Genomic DNA, 20,601 nt, shown 5'->3' on the forward strand with positions numbered 1-20,601 from the left:
TTTCAGAGGGAAACCTGTGGTGAGGTCGTGGGTAGTCGTCCTTCCATTTTTTTTACCTCATGTTTCTAGTCCTCTCCTTCCATCCTGAGAGCTGCAGTCTCAACCCCACCCGGTCCAGTGGGACTGGGGGAGACAGGGAGGGGTGACGCACAGGGCAGCTTTTCCTTAAGCCGGTAGTCTTGTCATTTAGTCTCACTTGGGCCCAGTAGAGGCCTTTTTCCCTTGGGATGTTATTTTCCTGGACTCTTCAGAGTTTTCTCACTGGTTTTCTTTCTCCTACAATTCTCTTGCCCCTGCTTGATGTTTTTCTTACTTTTCTGCTCTGATGGCTACTGGTGACTCCTTCCTCAGCCCCTAGACATTGAGTAGTGCATCTCCAAGCTCCTCCAGGAGGCTCTATTGGACAGAACCCAAGACAGTTCCCATAGTGGCTCATTTTGTCATTCTGTGTCTCAGGGCCCACAGCTCTTCCAAGGAACACTCACACATCCCTTGCCTGGGACTGACATGGGTCCCAAGGCAGACTCAGTTGGGCACTGGCCTCTAAGTCTCAGTCTCGGAAAACACACCTACATCTCTCCAAGGAACCTTGTCCCCTTGACACAGGGCTATAGGGCTGCCCCTCCTTTCAGCCACCTGGAAGCAGGAAGGCTTGGCAAAACAATGGCCACCTGGCCCTCAGGAAATCTCTCTAATCTTTTTGGTCTCCATTTTCTGCCAGTTCTTTTCTGTCCTTGGGGTAGCTGAGAAGTCTAAGAGGAGCTCACAAGTTCTTAAGACCGTTTACTTTGAAAATCTGCATAACATGGTTTGGCACTTTTCTTTGGAATTTTACATCTATTACATTTTGTTGCCTGGTGGAAAGTTCAGTTTTCAGATCTTATTACACAAGGAATAAACAAACATGACTCATGGACCAATTCTTGAACCACAGTCCAGTGGCATAACATCTGTCTTTACTAAATATTTTGATTTCTGAGTGTGTCATGTAAAAAAAAAAATTTGGGGACACCTCTGCAAACAGTCTCATTTAATCTTTCACCAGCTATTTTATTTGGCACTTGTAAACTAGACCTGTAGACATACAGAGTTCATAAAATAATTTGGAATGGAATACCTTACTGAGTGGATATGTTTTTACTTGATCCCCAAGGGCATCAAGTGGTCTTGACCACTAAGACCTCTTCCAGCACAAGAAAGTGGTGAGTCCATGATTCTCTGGCCGTACAAGAGGGTAGGAAAGAGAGTGGCTTTGCAATACTGAGCTGTTTGGAGACAAATTCTCCCAAATTAACTCCCCCACCAGCTGAGCACTCTAAACCCAGACTTCATGGGCATCATAATAGCATGTTTCAGTGAGGTTTGAAGGGAGGAGAGGGCGGTGGATGGTTCTATGTTCTGAGGGCAGGATATCTCTGCAGGATTGCTTGAGTCCCAGGAAAGGGAACTAAACACCAGTCTTTGGTTCCCAGATGTGGCATAACCAGATCGTTTGTGCTGATGGTTGGCTCTGACCTTTGCAGTTGAGATTGAGAGCCAGAAAGACTCTGTACTGTAGGGAATTTTCCCATTTTGTTTGTTTGTATAAAACCAGGGAGGGAAATAGTTGAGTAAAATCCAAGTGGATTTCTTTAATTTCACTTCTCTGGAGACCCAAATCATGAAATTGAAAGGCTCTTGCTTGATGTTTGATTTGTTAAAGTGGTGACTCTCAGCTGGTGTCTCTCAGCATTTTCAAACCTGTAACGCATTTTGATGGGCATAAAAATTTCCCATTTCCTGAAAGAGTCTGATTTTTCTCCCTCCTCCCCCACTTGAACCTCTTTGAGATTTATATGTTTTGTGAAGTCATTACAGCAGAGAAAATGTCATCCAGCTTTATTTTCTATAGTTTCTGCTACACAAACAATAGACATTTGTTGCCCTTCCAAATACATCAGCATGTATTATATCACTGGGTGTGCTTTTCACTCTACGTTACACCTTTCTGTGCTAATATATCTCTGTTGGTACAAAATGTCCCACAGTTTCAGAGATTCCCTGAAGCTAGAGACCATCTAGTCCCATCTGTACATTTTATAGAAATGGATGCCCAAAGAGTTTAAACAACTTTCCCATAGTTACAGCACTGTGGTTACACTCCAGACCCTGAGCAAGAACTCAGGGTGCTGAATTCCCTGCTCCATATTCTTTCCACTAGGTTTTCAGTTGCTTGAATCTTCTCTACTTTATCCTATCCCTTTTGAAGACAGCAACCACTGCTACAAAACACACAAATGCCAATATAACAGACTCTGCAAAAATACTTTGTAGCCTTTGTGTATGCTAATATCAAACTGCTTTATTTTATAGTACCTCCGAAGCTGAGAAAATACTTATTCAATTGCCATGAACCCATGTTCTTGCCAAGTATTATAAATGATACAGAAGGAAAATATTTAGCCTATAATTTCTGGTCATTTAAAATTTATTGGGAAGACAGACACGGTTCATATTCAGCTTGTGGTCAACTGTGACCTCTGGAACCTTTTAAAATGCATTCGCAATTAGTGACTTCCAGCCTTCCACCTCTACCCTAGAACTTATTCCTCATTGAATTCTTCTGTAGTTCATTTATAGCAAAAACAATTTATGAGATTGGAAGGAATATAAAATAGTTCAAAGGTCATTTGTTGGCACATTTAGCTATTAATAATATGAAAGCTCAAACAACAGTAAAAGATAGGTGGTGTCGTTTCTTTTTCGATGGGGAAGCTGAGGCTCAGCACGAGCATGTGACTTGGTCAGGACTGCTCAGTTGATAGGAGGTGGAGCGGACTCTCGCAGCCACAGTTGCTGGTGTCAGAGTCCAAAGGCCTGACTCCAGTCCCTGCAAGCAAGAGTATAATAAAGTGGGAACAGGCAAACGGGCCAAAGCAGGCTGTGGAAAATTGTGTTTTTGTCATAGGGTAGGAACGCATCAGATTAGCTGACACAGAAGTGTTTGCACATGCCAGCCGTTCTGTGTGTCTTTCCCAAGGCTGTGTGAGTTTCTCTGTGAGCAGGGGCCCTGCCTTGGCAGAGGAGGGGTCCACAGCGATAGGTAATGGATGGGCCGTGCTCTCTAAAGATATCTTTGTGGAATTCCCCTTTTCTTTGATTAAGAACTGGGCCTGAAGCAAGAGTAAACACATCAGAGAGAGTAAGTCTCATGACCTGAGGAGACGAAAGGAATTTAGCCTCCACGAAAGTCATATAAAAGCAGGTTCCCAGGTCAGGGAGTCTTGGAAAAGGGGGTAATGAGACCGCAGATTTATTCTGAGGAAAAAGTTGTTTGCGAGGACCCATCCCTTGTCAGACTCGGGCAGTTTTTACAGAGGGTGAACCTGACCATGCCCTTGTTTGCTCAGGCTACTCTTGTACCTAAGCTTTTCCCTATAACTCACCAGTGCGCAGTGGGGTAATGTCACTTTTTGTATTTTCCCATGGAGGCTGGGGGAAGGAGCAGCAGAGGTTTGATAAATCTATCATATATAAGGCAATTCAAGAAGTAAAATACAAGTTATTTTGTTCACTGGCATTTACCCATTTTGTTTACCCCCCAACAGTGAAAAACTAAAACAGTTTGTAAGTTTTCAACCAGGAAGAAGAGGGAATGTGTGAGCAAAAGATAAAAATGTGGACATTCTTCAGCTGATTTGCATTTTGATGGAAGATAAAAGCAATAGACTATTCCCAAAGTAGTAGTCTTATTTTTAAAAATACATGGTTTTTGAAAGCCTGGTATTGCATATTGGTTATATTTGTTCCTATTTTGTTTGTAAAAGGTTTTGAAGGCATATGATGTGATTAAGTAAATATTATTTTGCGGTTGCAAATGAAATAGTTCTGTTGTATTTTAGGTCTTGTGCAAATTGGAGTGTGCGTGTGTTATGGGGCGGGCAGCAGGCAAGAGGAGGGGAAGCCATTCTAGCTCCTTCCTGCATATAATTATAAGCCATAATCCCTCAGTATTTTTTTCTTCCATTGGTTTGAGATAAAAATAAATTGATTTTTCCCAAAAATGTATTTTAGGGCCCTGTTAGCATCTCAGATGGAACCAACATTTGCCAGGAATGTTTTCCCTTGTTTTGATGAACCAGCTCTGAAGGCAACTTTTAATATTACAATTATTCATCATCCAAGATATGTGGCTCTTTCCAACATGCCAAAGCTAGGTAAGTAATGTTTCCTATCATCATATTTATATATACACACACACGAATATATCATATACACACACATACACACATATATACATCTATGTATGTATATATAATAATAATTTCATATGTATATATATAAGGTCTGCCGGAAAAATTCCAGCCAGCCATAGTTAATATAACAAGAATGGTTTGCATGACATCAGCGTAACCTGGCAGCTGAGGAAAGTGGACTGGAATGTGCTTGTGTGAACAATGACAACTTCACTGTACTAGTCAGTGGGGGCGGTAGACACCGTTGAGTAAGCATGTGTACTGTGTGGCTGGCACATTCAAAACGGCTGAGCAAGTAGAGCAATAAATCTGCATTGAATTTTGTATTAAGCTTGAACATTCCTCCGTGGAAACTATTAGTATGATTTGGAAGGCTGCAGCTATGGGCAACTGGTGATTGGCAGCTTCATCATGACACATGCCTGCTCATTCATTATGTCTCACCTAAAGTTTTTTGGTGAAACATCAAATCACCCAGGTGACTCAGCCCCCTGACAGCCCAGATTTGGCACCCTGTGACTTCTGGCTTTTCCCAAAATTAAAATCACCTTTGAAAGAGAAGAGATTTCAAGACCATTGATAAGATTCAGGCAAATACAATGGAGCAGCTGATGGCCATTGGGAGAACTGTGTGAGGTCCTAAGGTGCCTACTTTGCAGGGAACTGAGATATCATTGTCCTATGTACAATGTTTCTTGTATCTTCTTCAATAAATGTCTCTGTTTTTCATAAGACGTGGCTAGATATCTTCTGGACAGACCTATATTTAACTCTGTAATAGCTTTATTTGAAAAAAAGATTTTATTTATTTTTAGAGAGAGAGGAAGGGAAGGAGAAAGAGAGGGACAGACAGAAACATCAATGTGTGGTTGCCTTTTGTGCACCCCCTACTGGGGACCTGGCCTGCAACCCAGGCACGTGCCCTGACTGGGAACTGAACGGGTGGCTCTTAGCTTTGCAGAGTCCAACGCTCAATCCACTGAGCCATGCCAGCAGGGCTGTAGTAGCTTTTAAATCAATAGCTCTTCTAGGCAATGTGTTGATAGTGTCTTATAATTAGGGAGAGCAGTCACCTGGCGTATGTGGCAGTACCCATATCTTTGAGATGATAAATCCTGTTCCTTCTTTTAAATTAAATTTAGTGGGGCAATATTGGTCAATAACTTATATAGTTTTATAATACATCACCTATTTCTCCTTTTGTCACCATATATTTGACCCCCTTTACCCTCTTCATCCTTAAACTACACCTGGTTCCCCTCTCATAACCACCGTCCTGTTGCCTATGTCTGGGAGTTTGTTGGTTTTGCTTGTTGTTTTCTGTTTTATATCCCACACAGGAGTAAAATCATATGGTTCTTGTCCTTTCCTGTCGGACTTATTTCACTTAGCATGATACTCTCAAGATCCATCCGTGTTGTCTCAAATGGCACTATTTCATCACATTTTATGCTGAGTAGTATTCCATCATATCGATACGTACTTCATCTTCTTTATCCGATGGCCTATTGAAGGACACTTAGGTTGTTTCCATGGCTTGAATCCTGTTTCTTTTTGTATTAGAAGCTGAGGACATTACGCTGTTCTTGTACATTGGCAGCCTGTCTGTGCATTAGTTTGGGCTTCCACTCCTGATCATAAGTGATAATCAGCTAGTGGTCCTAGTCTGAATCTGGTGCAAAGAGGTGTTTTCTTTGGGCCACATGACTCTTCTTTTGATTGAATTAGTATCTAACCTAAAAATTCAGAGATTTCTCATAAAAATCAAAATTCTTCCTTGAAAAAGTTGAAATACCTAACAACACTGGACCTGCAGGTCTTACATGACAGCAATAGTTACAGCTGAAAAGAAGCTGCCGCCTGCAGACTGGGCCTGTGTTCCCTGGCTGCCATGATCTGGCCAGCCCTGTTGGTGCGCTTTGGCCCTTTTCACCTCAGGTATTTACCTGGCCCTCGCAGGCATTCGAATTTGTGATTTCAGGTTAAAGACCCCAGCCTGCCTCCACTGAAGACCTGACAGAAATCTGAGATGGGTAGAATTGTACCTTGTTGAACTATCATGGGCCTGGGAAGCTCTAGATTAAACGTTTTGAGAAATGTGCTGGACTAGGAAATGGTGGAAGTGGATGATGGCAAAGAAAGGAGGCAGTTCGTGGGCCTAACTTACAGTGCTCACGGATGTGGCCTCAGTCAAGACTATATTCCTCATCATGCTAATTCAGGATGAAGACGCTGCCTTTAGATCTTCCTCATGTGGTTTCGATAGCTTCAGGGCAGAGCAATCCAAACTGTTAGACTGTGGGGAGTAGCTGGGAAGGAGTAGCCAGGTGACAATCAACTTGACAAATTCATTTACAGGTAGATGTTATTGCTTAGGTTTATAGTGATTTGGACTCAAATTAATTTCTCCAGGTCAGTCTGAAAAAGAAGATGTGAATGGAAACAAATGGACTGTTACCACCTTTTACACCACACCCCACATGCCTACTTATTTAGCTGCATTTGTTATATGTGACTATGACCATGTCAACAGAACTGAAAGGGGCAAGGAGGTGAGTAAGGAAGATTCTCCAGGTAAGGGCACATTTGTACTGGCCGCAGATTGTTCATCTACTCTTTCTGCATCCAGGGGTTATGGCTGCCTATCCCACCATCATCTCCTGGTTCTTGCTCCAACTTTTCCATGCCTCTTTAAAGCTCTTTGTGTGGCTTTGATGAATGAAATACAACAATTTCCGCTGTAGCTTTGTGGAGGGGTTTCCAAGGAAGGCCACACATTAAGCCCACTCAAGGCAGGTTCTGAGCCCCCTCTTCCCAGGCTGTTACTGCCTTTCAGAGGACAAGAGAGAATAGGGAAAGCTGATGTACTTGTACCTTGAAGCTCAGGTCTACCTGTTGTTTACCTCGCCTACAATATTAATGTAGCCTTGAAGCTGGGTGGTACTCCAAGTGTCTAGGAAACAGTGTGGCACGAGCACCAACCAACCAAAATAGACACCAGCAGGGAACAAGTGCTGTGGCTGAAATGGTGCAGCTCATATTCTGTCCCTACTGAGAAGCAGGGCTACTGGGTTCCTCTGCCCTGGAGCATGTAACACCTCCCCAGAGTTGCATAAAGTAGGTGCTCTGTCCTGAAATACCTAGTTTTCACCCAATTATATCCTCATTACATAATAATCTTTTAGGAAAATATCCAGGTTATTGTGCAAGTACTTTGTACACTGGCTCACTCCCTATGCTAGAGCGTGGAGGTACGTAAGGCCACTGCTATAGTCCCAGTTCTTTCTAATCAGATCGACTTCATGGGGCTGAGGAAGATTAGGCTCCACAGCTGGCTGAGGCTCTCTCTTGATCTCAAGACCCTCTAGGCTCCTAGTTTGCCTCCTACTTGTGGAGACAAGGAAACTGGGGATGAGCCAAGTCTGCCATCGGGGAGAATCATTCAAAGTTACTCCTCCTGTATTCCTGACCTAATGATGAATTAAAAATACTGTGCTGGATGCAAACAGTGGCTCGTTATCTCCCTCGGCTCTTGGCTCCAGCCTGCTTTTCCTCATTGAAGAATCACTAGTAAATCCTTGATATTCACAGATGTAACGCTGGCCAAGTCAAACATTCATGACAGATACAGGGTCCAGCACAAATAACTCCCTCTTTTTGTTACAAAATCTTTTATTACAAAATCATAAGCATGTAAGTATATAACATAACAATATCACATTCAAGCATACCACGTGACATTTTTGGTGTAATGTTCAAATTAAAACTATAAACTGTTACACCCATATTATTACCCCACCAACAACACTGAAGCAGGCCTTATCTTTGCCGGACTCTGTGTACTGATAAATGTACTCAGGTGTGGTTTGAAAGCACATGGGTTGTGTGTGGCTTGAAGGTGTGGGCCCCAGAGCTCATGAGTGACCCAAGGTGGTCTGTCAGCATCCACCTCTCAAGTGGCTTGCTGCTCTCAGTGCTACTGCACATGAACAATTCTTATAAAAGGATCCAATATGTTTCTCAGTGAAAGACCACCCTGAAAAGAAGGCCAGCTGTTATAGACGCAAAGACGCAATGGAAGATACCTAAGAAAGTAATGTTGTTAGCCAGGAAATTGAGATTTGGGGTGAGTTTATCAGGGGAATGTTGCATTTGGCTAAGGCTCAGCTCTACAACATGGAGGAGTCCACCAAATACTCTACAGGGGAACTAGAAAGTACTCTTGGAATAACATCCGGACTATATGCAAATTGCTCATTAAGTAGAAGAAAATTTAGTGAAAGTGCCATTAATGTGTGGCATGAGGATAGTCATAGGAAATACAAAACTAGGTTTGGAAATACCATTTTTTGAGTAGAATTTAGCACACATGAGCTTGTGTGTAGATACTCCTCTCTTTTAGAGGTTGAGGTCACCTGTGTCTCAGGAGGGCCACAAGAACGCACTGGTGGACTGGGTGTGGTTTTGAAGGAACTTCATGGCTGCGTCTCCAAATACTCCTTGCTGCCCTAGTAGGGGCCACCCACCCCTTCTACCCTGGAGCTTGAAATCTCCATTATTTGTCTGCATTTTGGCTTATAGAACAGTAGTTTATGGGAGGAGCTTTATAAGTTGAAAATTAACATACAGACTTTGTTATTGCCCTTATTTTCCAAATAATCAAATGAATTAAAATGCATTTATGATCTTGAATGTGGGGAAAGGAGCCTATTCTTTCCACTCAGTAGTGTGGGCTTTGGTTCAGCAGTCTCCCTGTTACCTCAGAAATTAGAACTCGAGTTGCGGAGGGTAAGCTTGTTGCTCTGGGGCTGGGAGCTGAGCCCCTCTTTCCCAGGGTAATGAGATCTCTGCATCAAGGTGAAGGTGGGAAGGAATGAAGGGATCAAGGCAGAAGGCTTCAAAAACAGGTGGTTGCATTTTGTGAGAGAAGAGCATTCCTGAAGACTTCATATAATTCAAAACTCACATAATTCAAGACAAATTTTTCTAGCAGAAATTAAAGCAAAGTAAGGTGAATGTGTTCTTGAAGTGCAACAGTCTGCAAATATTGTTGTGCTGTTTTTCTCATTTCCTTAGCATTTTCTGTAATGTTTTGCAAAGAGCTCTTTCTCAAATTGACTGTGCTCACATCAGGACAATTATTCTAATTCCCCCATCTCCCTCTAACTTCCGTGCCAGGGTTATTGAGTTTGATACACATTCTTTAGCATTAACACTAACAACTGCATTGAAAATGCTTGGATGGTGTTTGGGAGTATAAAATAATTTCATATTAAAATAATAAAGAATGCTAAAACAACAGCAAATTACAGTAGTCACCAAAATCACACAAGTAACTGCCAAGTGCCCAAACAACAACATGGCTATGTTAAACTGACAGAACATTTCAGCAATTTCTTTTTACCTGCAAAAGTGGAAGTAGAGAAATTATATTCTCTATCATAAACAGAGACTATAATGTACTTGCTTCTACAATTATAAAAACATAAGACTTTTGATGAACTTTTTAACATTAGGCAAATTAACTGTATTCCAAATTTTGAAAATAAGATGGAACTATTAATGTTTTCATTAGCAAATCATTTTAAATTGGCATGATTCAAAATTGTTTAATATGTACTTTACTATATAACCCTCACTAACTGCACAGTTCTGTTTTGGAACATTGGACATATGTCCAGAGCAGGCAAGTAAAAGCCCAAGCTGCCCAGTTACTCTAACATAGAATCTACATTTTCTGTGAGGGTAGACACAGTGCTTTTGGGTTGCAATACTTATACACGTTATTGCAAAAGATGGAAATAACACACTGTCTGGGGAGATACTGTTTTTCTTAATGTGTCTATCCATTTAAACATTTGATTATGTAGCTTCCTTAGAAAAAGTGTGACTTTGGCTTTAGAGTACTAGGGAATTGGAGCAAGCAGACTTCTATTTTCCAATATCAATCACTGCTTTCCCTACTCACCGCTTAATTGTTTTGATTTAGATACGCATCTGGGCCCGGAAGGATGCCATCGCTGATGGAAATGCGGATTTTGCTTTGAACATCACAGGTCCCATCTTCTCTTTTCTGGAAGACTTATTTAATATTAGTTACCCTCTTCCAAAAACAGGTAAGTCATCTTCCCTTCCAATGCAGTTGATTTCCTATTATGGGGGCTCTGAGTTGAGGTCAAGTGTATCCAGACAGCCCCCAATGACCCATTGTCACCATTTAGCTGCTATTTTGCGGTTAGTTGCATCCCCCTCTGAACACATACAGGCCTGTCTGCCCTTTCTCCGTGTGGTGCCATGTGCTCAGCAGGTACTCAGAAAGCTCTCAGGTGTCAGATCCCGGGTCCTCACTAGCCGCCTCATACCCTCCAGACCCCGACTCTCTCTTGCATCCTGCCCTTTCCGTCATCAGGCAAGTGTACAATGCAGTGTTCTGGGTCCTTGTGGCAAGCCTGCGTGAGTGACTCCAGTTCCCTTTAGTAAGGTTTTGTTGGTTTTTAAAAAATATTCCTTAGCTGTGAGTCATTAGATTAGGACTTAAGGGTCCTATCTGTGAATCTTTGTTATATAAAATTGGAATCATGTGTGAGTATAGTATGATCCTTGAGGAAATATGTAAACATTTATCTCTTATAGATCTATGCAGTATGTCCTTAAAATTGTGCGAGCTATTCAGTTTAGAAAGTTGTTCAGTGTTTTTTCTCTCTAACGTGAGCGTATCATGTAAATATATTTTGTTTCTCTCACGTGGGTCAGTGGGTGGGATGGGAGTGGGTGGAGGAAAAGGGAGGTTAGAAGAACGGGGAATCTAGGCTATGGCAACTAAGTTTGCCCCAAGATAATAGAGCATTACCTGTGGCTGCTGGGTAAGGACCTGGGTACACTCTTTACCGCACACTGTTGGCTTCGGCCATGTGTAAGGTCAACTTAAATTATTGAGCATAGCACAGCATAGAACGCTCACCAGGCAGATGTAGCATGGATTATAATATTTCTCCTATTAGCAGAAGAAAATTTTAAAACTTTTATTGTTCTAGTTATAAAAGTAATAAATGGTTACATTGTAGAAAATTTGCAAAAATGGGGAAAAGCACAAAAAAGAGAAGAGAAATCTCCTGCAATGCCACTACACAGGTACAAGCATGGCTGGCCTTTGGTGCATGTCCCAATGCTCATCTCAGTCGGGGTGTCTGTCTTTCTCAGTATTTGCTTCTCTGTTTTTAACAAAGACGGAGACATGGAGTTGGCACTCTTCTTTCGTAGGTAGCAACATGGTCCAGATAACTGAATATTCTTTTTTATTGTCTTTTTTAATATAGCAAACACCTACCAATTTAACAAAACACTTTATTTACTCCTCAGTGGTTGAATATTAGGACTGCTTCGTCCACTTTTTAGGGAGAAGGCTACTTTTAAAACACTAAAGAAAACCATTGTAAGGAAATGTTTACAAATACCTGTGCTATTTGCCTTAGTATAAATTCCAAAAATTGAGTGATTTAGTAGGGACATTTCTAAAGATTATGAAGCATTTTGCTGGATTGCTCCAGAAAGAATGTACCAGTTCATACCCATTACCAGCAGGTCATGTGTCAGTTTTCCTATAACTAATTATTAATGCTAATGCTAGCCACTACTAATTATTAAGCTTCTTATACATTTGAAAGATTAAGTTATATCACTGTTTTGTTTTTGATAAGTAAAGAAATTGAATATTTTAAAAAAGATTTTACTTATTTATTTTTAGAGAGAGGGGAAGGGAAGGAGAAAGAGAGGGAGAGAAACATCAGTGTGTGGTTGCCTCTCCCATGGCTCCCACTGGGGACCTAGCCTGCAACCCAGGCATGTGCTCTGACTAGGAATTGAACCAGTGACACTTCGGTTCACAGCTCAAGCTCAATCCACTGAGCTACACCAGCCAGGGCAAGAAATTGAACATTTTAAATAAGATTTTTGGATGCTTAAATTTTATTTCTGTAGTAAATTGTTCATGTTTTTTTTTGATTTCTCAGTGTTCTTCACTGAAAAAAATATTGTCTGGTTGTGATAGATGAAGGGGGGACCATAAAAAAGGAATTTATTTATAAAAATTGTGTATTTATTCTTACATGTCTAAATTTCAGTTACCCTCCAGTGCTCTCCATTTGATGCTATATACCTATCAAGACATTTTTTCCACTGTTCAAAAATGTTTTTGAAATCATTGATTTTGATGCCTTTTAGTGTTTCTGCTGATTTTTGTTTCACCTCTTCCACATTGACAAAACATTTCCCTTTGTGGACTTTTTTTTATCTGGAGAAACAAACAAAAAAAAAGTTGCTTGGGGCAAGATCAGGTGAACAGGGAGGGTGGGGCACAGGGGACATGCTGTTTTGGGTCAAAACCTGTGAACACTCAGTACAGTGTGGGCAGGTGCGCTGGTAAATCAGCCATAATGAAATGGGCAAATGCATTGAAAGAGTCTTTAAAAAAAATTAGTGAAGCCATACACAACCTCTCACAACAACACCAGCTGGTACACTGATACAGATGTATTCCTAGAATACTCACCTAGCAGGGGAAGCCTGTACTACAAGGTGCCCATCCTCAAGAAGATAATTCCAAGGGGGGTTTTGGGTCCCCCATCATATGCTATAAATACTTATACCAGTTCATGGTTTGCCTTTCAAATTTGTTTATGGTGTTCTCTAGGAAACTGAAATATTTAATTTTAAATATAATTTATTTCTAAAGAGTTCCCATATACCTCTTCTTCCTCCCCCCATCCTGCCTCCAGTTTCTGCTATTAACATCTTATTGGTACATTATTATTATCTTAAGTCCATAGTTTACGTTAGGGTTCACTTTACATTGTATAGTTCTATGAGTTTTGACAAATGCATATAATACATGTATACACCATTGTAACATCATACAGAATGGTCTTACTAGCGTAAAAATCCATAGTGCTCTACCTAGTCATCCTGCATCTTCCCCCAATCCCTGAAAACCGCTGCTCTTTTTACTGTGTAGTTTTGCCTTTTCCATAATGATGTGCAGTTGTAATTGTACCATGTGTAGCTGTTTTAGACTGGCTTCTTTCCCTTAGTAATGTACATTTAAGGTTTCTCCATGACCTTTCATAGCTTGACAAATCATTTCTTTTTATCACTGAATAATTCACTATTGTACGATGTCCCACAGTTTGTTTATCCATTCTCCCACTGAAGGACATCTTGGTTGCTTCCCACTTTTGGCGTCAAGTGCTAGACTGTATGGTCAGCCCATGTTTAGCTTCCTCAGAAACAGCCAAACTTTGCTTCCAAAGTGGCTGTACCGTCTTGCATTCCCACTAGCCATGAGTGAGAGTTCCTGTTCCAAATCCTCCCCAGCATTTGGATTTTAGCCACCCTAACAGGTGTGTAGTGGGATCTCATCGTTGTTTTTGTTTCATTATTTGAATTTGCAACTTCCTGGTGACATAAGGTGTTGAGGGCATCTTTTTCATATGCTTATTTTTCATTTATATATCTTCTTTAGTGAAGTGTCTAGATTGGTCTTTTGCCAAATTTACGAAGTTGTTTGTTTGTTTATTGTTGACTTTTAAGAGATCTTTGTATATTTTGGATGCAAGTCCTTTATCAAAATTATTGATTTTTATATGGTTAAAATTCATTTTCTGGCTTCTGTCTTTGGTATTTGTCTTTACAGTCCTTCTCTCAGGTTATTCATACACACTTGTATTTTCTTTCTATTTTTCCCTCCACTTAAATCCACGTAGATATAATTGCCTTGCCTACTTTTGACAACCGTGCCATGGAAAACTGGGGGCTGTTGATATTTGATGAGTCGCTATTGTTGCTGCAACCAGAGGACCGACTGACAGAAAAGAAGACGGTGGTTTCCCACATTGTCTCCCACGAGATCGGACATCAGGCATGTGGCAAAATGTTTTTTCTCGTTTCACATGAAGATGTTCTCCAGGTGCTCTACCAAAAATAACAAAACAAACAAAAAACCCCAAAAACAAAAACAAAAAAACACAAATTTTAAAAAATTGTTCAAAAAACGGGAAAATGAGACAAATCAGGAGCTCTGGGTACTCAGGTCTCGCGTGGATTTGAACAGTTGGTGATGGACCACACTGATGAGAGTTTACAGGCCATCGGACAGTCAGGTATTTACAGCCAGAGATCGACTTTGCTCCACCAGGTCTTCTTTTTGAAAATTTATTTATTTATTTATATTTAATCTTTTCTGTATTTTTTCCATGACCATTTAGTCCGAAGTCTTACACCCTCCAAAGTTTTCTTCAGGAAAAATAAGCCAAGGAGATCTATGATTATTTGTTTTTATGCCATCTCAAAATAAGGTACATTATAAAAGGTCACTGAAAGGTGTCCACATTTCATCAGTAGATTGCTACGAACGTTTTCTTCTGAGAAATGTTAGAGGAGTATGGGCACTGTGTCAGTGTCAGTGAAATGATGGTGATGAACCCTTGAGCTGCGTCCCCAAAGGAGGGGGGAACGAAGACTCATTTCAGCAGAACTACATGCTCTCATGTTGTGATTTTAGACGCTTAGTTATTTGATTTGATGGAAATTCTCGCATATGCCTTTTGACCTTGATTCCATCAATACAAGTCTGTCAAGAAAGAAATCATCTTGTTGTATGGATCCATAAGAAATTTGGGGGAAAGAGTGGCTTACTGGGATTGAATAACAAACACCGTGTTACACAGTCAACATACTCTTCTGCCCATTTTGATCAGTTGCCCCAAGTATCACTTTTTATTATACCCTAAGGGAGACATTGTTTTTATTATCCCCTAAGGGAGACACAGGCTGCTAAGTGTGAGTACATCACAGCTGTTGTAAGAATTTGGTTAAACACCAGAGTGTGGATTTGTTGGTTTTGGAAAATATTGTGTTTTTCTTTCCTGATTCTATTCATCATCTGACACTTTCTTTCTGTTAAGTTCATATAGAAAATAATTACAGATGAACCATTTTGCAGAACATAATTACTCAAGTGATTTGTACATGGCACAGATCAAATCATATTTTTAAAGTGTCATAACTTCTTACGGCAAAATCCTGACATAGTCTATTTAGAGTATAAGATGCTGTAATTAGGTATCACGTGAACATTTAGAACTTCTGCTATGTTTTATTTATGGGCAAAGTGGACACTTTAAGAAAGCTACTCTAGCTTTCATTATTTTTGAACATCACAGTTTTAAAAGGAAAATTGCTTCCTATCATTGAATGTGAAAAAATTATTTCAGAGACATACATGACAGATATCTCTTCATATTAAAACAGCATGCTTTTTGGAGTCCTGTCTTAATGATAAGCAAATACAGTTTAATTATGTCTCTGACCCTATATTTATTTAACGTGCAATTACAGTAAATATTATTTAAATTAAATTTAAGACAGCTTTTTTTTCTGCCATGTCCAATAGTGGTTTGGAAACCTAGTTACCATGTGTTGGTGGAACAATATCTGGCTCAACGAAGGTTTTGCATCTTATTTTGAGCTTGGAGTAATTAACCACTTCGATCCTAGACTCCCCGGAGTAAGTGTGTCTGTTTCATTTATTTATAATTTTTTTCTCCTATTTGTAAAAGCAATGCATATTCATTGTTGAAAATGTGTAAAATACAGAAAAATACAAGGAATAGTACATTACCTGTAATACGGAGATGATCAATGTTATCTTTTTAATGTGTTTTATTTTTCCAGGCTTTTTGTGAATATTTGTAAAAGTGGGAATTACACAGAAAAGAATAATACCTTTTCTACTTCATATGATATCAAAAACATTTCCAGAAATCATTAATTATTTTTAAAAACAAGACTTTTAACGGTTTCCTGGTGATTTATTGCATTACCTTATATGGTATTTTTGGAGTTTAGGTTATTTTCACTTTTTCCTGCCCAGCCTAAATGTTAAAGCAGCGGCCCTCCACTGGCCAGATCTTCCTTGCAGACTGACTTTGTCCACTTAGAAGGAGACTGTAAGATCGTGTTTTATCATCTTGGTAGTAAACTGCCCCTGTTCTCTTCTTTAATGAAAGGATGTTGATAGATACAGATGATATTTGGTTTCTGTTGATTAAAAAATTGGCAGAATAAAAAGTTGACAAACCTATCTTGGCTGCACAGAAACTTGAAAACATCTTTTTTATCTGTTTGTGAAATCAGTTTCTGGGAAGCGCTGACATAGCAGCCTGTGAACACCCCAGCTCCACGCCACCCGCCCCACCCTTTGCAGAGGTCCTAAAAAATGCCCGCCACCCGCAGTCCAGCTGCTCTGTGGTACCGCTGCTCTTCCTCCCCTGGACTGGGCGTCATCACATAGGTCAGAAGAATGAAGTATCGAAAGGTTAAGTGACTTGCCAAGGTCATTTTCCTGATTGGACAGAACTGTGATTACAGCCCAGTTGTCTGGATTTAGTCTGATAACGAGGATAAGGATGATAGTAACTGTAATAGTATGGTACTTACCATTACCTGAGCACTTAGGTAGTGTGAGTGCTATACACATCATCTTACTCAGTCTTCAAAACAATCGTCTGAGTGCAGTTGTTATTTTTTTCTGTCTTATAGTTGAAGAAGCAGGCATAGAATCATAGGTAAATTGTTTCAGAGTTATTAAATATTGAAGATGAGATTCAATTCCCGTTTCTGCAACTGTAAGCCCATAACTTTAACCACCGTGCTCTGCAGAGAACACACCTGGGAGTGTGTTCTCAAGGAGCTAGTGTGTGTGTGTTCATTATATGACTCTATTCATATATACGTAAACTTTATATACATATAGTAAATCTTAGTTTTCTTCAAAAGCTCTTCCCATATATTCTGTACCTCTGTACTTAAGAGTCAGTAAGGAAAGAAGTTCCATTCCCATAAAAACAATTAGATTCATTCTCTAAGTTCTTTTTTTAATTTTTCAGTTATAGTTTACATTCAATATTATTTGTATTAGTTTCAGGTGTACAGCATAATTGTGAGACAGTCATATCCTTCACAAATTGTTCCCCCAGTACGTCCAGTACCCAGCTGGCCCCATACATATTTATTACAATATTGTTGACTATAGTCCCTATGCTGTACTTTACATCACTGTGACGGTTTTGTAATTACCAATTTGTACTTCTTAAACCCTTCTCCTTTTTCACTGGCCTCCAACTCCCCTCCCCTTTGGCAACCATCCATCTGTTCTCCTTATCTATAAGATGGTTTCAATTTTGTTCATCTGTTTGTTTTGTTACTTAAATTCCACATGTAAGTGAAACCATCTGGCGCTTGTCTTTCTCTGACTGACTTATTTCACTTAGCATAATGACCCCTAGGTTCATCCATGCTGTTGCAAATGGTAAGATTTCATTCTTTTTTGTGGCCAAGTAATAGTCCATTGTGTGTATGTACTACTCTCTTATCCGCCCATTTATTAATGAGCACTTGGGTTTCTTCCATATCTTGTCTGCTGTAAATAACGCCGCGATGAACGTAGGGGTGCACATATTCTTTCAAATTATTTTTTGGATTCCTTCAGATATATTCCCAGAAATGAAATTTCTGGGTGTAAGGCAGTACCATTTTTAATTTTTTGAGGACCCGCCATATTATTTTCCATAGAGGCTGTACCAATCTGCCTTCCCACCAACAGTGCATGAAGGCTCCCTCTTCTCCACATCCTCACCAACACTTAACTTGTTGATGATAGTCATTCTGACAGGTGTGGTTTTAAATCTCACTGTGGTTTTAATTTGCATTTCTCTGATGATTAGTGACATTGAGCATCTTTTCATATATCTATTGGCCATCTGTATGTCTTCTTTGGAGAAGTGTCTATTGAGGTTTTCTGCTCATTTTAAAATTTTACCCTCTATGTTCTTAATTGAAGAGAATATACTAGTATCAATCAATACCTCTAAATGCAACTAAAATGGCTAAGATATTGTCGTATCTGGGAACACTTGATGAAAACATATTAGTGGTGTTTTTGTAGTTCAGATGGTAAGATTAGCCTTTTTTGTACCATTTAGTTATTTTTTTCATCATTGCTTCTTAATCACTCTTTTCTGAGTCTACATTTCTCAATTGCTTGTGAAGCTGAGTGAATATAATATTTGCTGGAAGAGCATCAGCTCCTGGCACTTGAGAAAATTACCACAAGCTCTGTTTTTTAAAGGCTTAAGTCCTTGTTTCAATGATCTTTGAAAGATCATGGACGTTTAATTTAGTCATGAGATTAAAATGAGTAAGAAAACCAGAGAACCATACGCAGAAACAGAACTCTGGAGTGTTAAACTGATAAAACCTGCACTTAATAAGACCAGCCTTATGCAGATGTTTCTCCTAAATTTTTGCTACAAAGTGTGATTCTTGAACTAGCAATATCTGCATCATCCAGCAGTTTACTAAAGATACAGGCCCCCAAGCAGACTGGCTGAATTAGAATAAGTTCGACAAAATCCCCAGTTATTCTTTATTGAGATGCATTGCCCTAAATGACAGGCTTTCTCAGAGTTTCATAATAGCCTAATCAATGGTACTAGTAAATTTAAAAACAGTGTGCTAGTAGGAGAGGGTTGATTGGAACATTGGCTAATGGAAGCAGGGAAGAATTTTAAAGTTCGTTTGACAATGTGGAGGGGTGAGAGAGTCAACATGGGGACCCCTGAGAGAGGCTTAATGTGGATTATCAGGGGCTCTCCCAGCTCTCCACGGTATGAGTGAGCTGTCCCTGCAGCGTTTCTGCTGCCCCTTCAGTGGCCTGTCCATCCCACGCCCCTCTTGCCTGTACTTCGGTTATCCTCCTAGCTTCCCTTCAAAAAGAGATGGCCCTTGTCATGTGTCAGAGAGATCTAGAGAACTTTTGAAGAGTTCTGTACTTTTCATTAAAATATAACAAACTGCCTTCTTTTAATGCATGAGATATAAACTGTTGTATCCAGTCTGTGGATTTATTTCCAATTTCAAATTATTACATCAGCATCCTTGCAAATGTATAAATATGGCATGCTTTTTTTTGCAAGAGAGATTGATCAATTTTAAGGGGTCACTAATAAAAGTTTCTATAAAATTCTAGAGGATTAAAACCACTGAGACAAGCTATTTCCCAAGGGAACCTCCTTAGGGCAAATGTAGCTGGCTCTCTTGGAAATCACATTAACTTTGTAATTGATTTTTTAAAAGTTGAAATAAAAACTGACAACAGATGGGAAGGAAAGAATCCTAGAGTTTCATTATTCATGGAATCCTGATTTATTTGGTATATTGTAGCTCACAGAGCACTTCTCAATTACTGGTTTTTTCCCTCCTCTTCAGTGTCAGTTTTTGAACTGACACTGAAACTATTTTGGGAACATTGAATTTTGTGTTTCTTTGACACTTCAGAACTTAATGTGGCTCAATTTTTTCCTTTTAGAATGAGATATTTTTTTCTAACATTTTACATGATGTTCTCAGAGAAGATCACGCCCTGGTGTCTAGAGCTGTATCCATGAATGTGGAAAATTTCACAGAAACAAATGAAATAAATGAGCTCTTTGATTCATTTACTTATAATAAGGTAAAACCAGTCATATATTTCCCTTTGTTCTGTACTCTTGAAGAAAGTTGCATAGAATGGATTCTAAGAGTCATAAACTAAGCTTTTGGTACAAATACCCTTAATTTTATTCAGTAGATATCTTTTAGAAAATGTGGTTAAGTCAATTCTTATCTAGTAAATATTTTTAATCTAGTAAATATTAATCGACTTGATATTAGGTGCTCAGTACCATTTACTATTATAAATAGACTTAGACATTTGCTATTTTTACGGTAAATGCTTCTGCTTGGTGCAAATTTATTCTTGCCATGGAAATATATCAATTTAAAACATTTCGTGTACCCTGAACTCTTTATGTGTAGGACGTTAACTCACCTTTTACCTATTAATTAATGACAGTCTACTATTTTATTAAAATATTTTGGAATAACTGAAACATTCAGCTAAAGTACACAGTGCAATCAGGACCACAGCCCAGAATAACACTAATTAAAATGGAATGTGTCAGCATTTAGACATTGAATTTTGTCCATATCACAGACAGTTTCTTTTGTCTTAGGGAGCATCGATGGCCCGGATGCTTTCGAGTTTCCTGAACGAGAGTGTATTTATCAGCGCACTTAAGGTGAGTTTACAAAACTGTTACCTGGAAGGCAGTAAACATAAATTGCTTTGGGATGTGATTTATTTTAACAATAACTTTTCTGTTTTTACAGTCATATTTGGACACATTTTCTTACTCAAATGCGGAGCAAGATGATCTATGGAGGCATTTTCAAATGGTATTGTCTTTCTGAAGTGTTCCTGCTGAGTCGTATG

At 39.5% G+C, this 20,601-nt stretch overlaps 1 protein-coding gene across 2 annotated transcripts in view; it reads left to right on the forward strand.

Annotated features, from left to right (window-relative positions):
* LVRN (laeverin) overlaps positions 1–20,601 on the forward strand; it is a 58,403-nt gene that overhangs the window by 9,934 nt on the left and 27,868 nt on the right. For both annotated transcript variants that reach the window (XM_053911641.2, XM_024563336.3), the window contains exons 2-9: positions 4,054–4,196; positions 6,648–6,787; positions 10,225–10,351; positions 13,994–14,148; positions 15,682–15,795; positions 19,657–19,800; positions 20,342–20,407; positions 20,499–20,564. In XM_053911641.2, the coding sequence (XP_053767616.1) occupies positions 4,054–4,196; positions 6,648–6,787; positions 10,225–10,351; positions 13,994–14,148; positions 15,682–15,795; positions 19,657–19,800; positions 20,342–20,407; positions 20,499–20,564 (955 nt within the window). The remainder of the gene's footprint in view (positions 1–4,053; positions 4,197–6,647; positions 6,788–10,224; positions 10,352–13,993; positions 14,149–15,681; positions 15,796–19,656; positions 19,801–20,341; positions 20,408–20,498; positions 20,565–20,601) is intronic.

Source organism: Desmodus rotundus, chromosome 1 (genome assembly GCF_022682495.2).
Source record: "Desmodus rotundus isolate HL8 chromosome 1, HLdesRot8A.1, whole genome shotgun sequence".
NCBI lineage: Eukaryota > Metazoa > Chordata > Mammalia > Chiroptera > Phyllostomidae > Desmodus > Desmodus rotundus.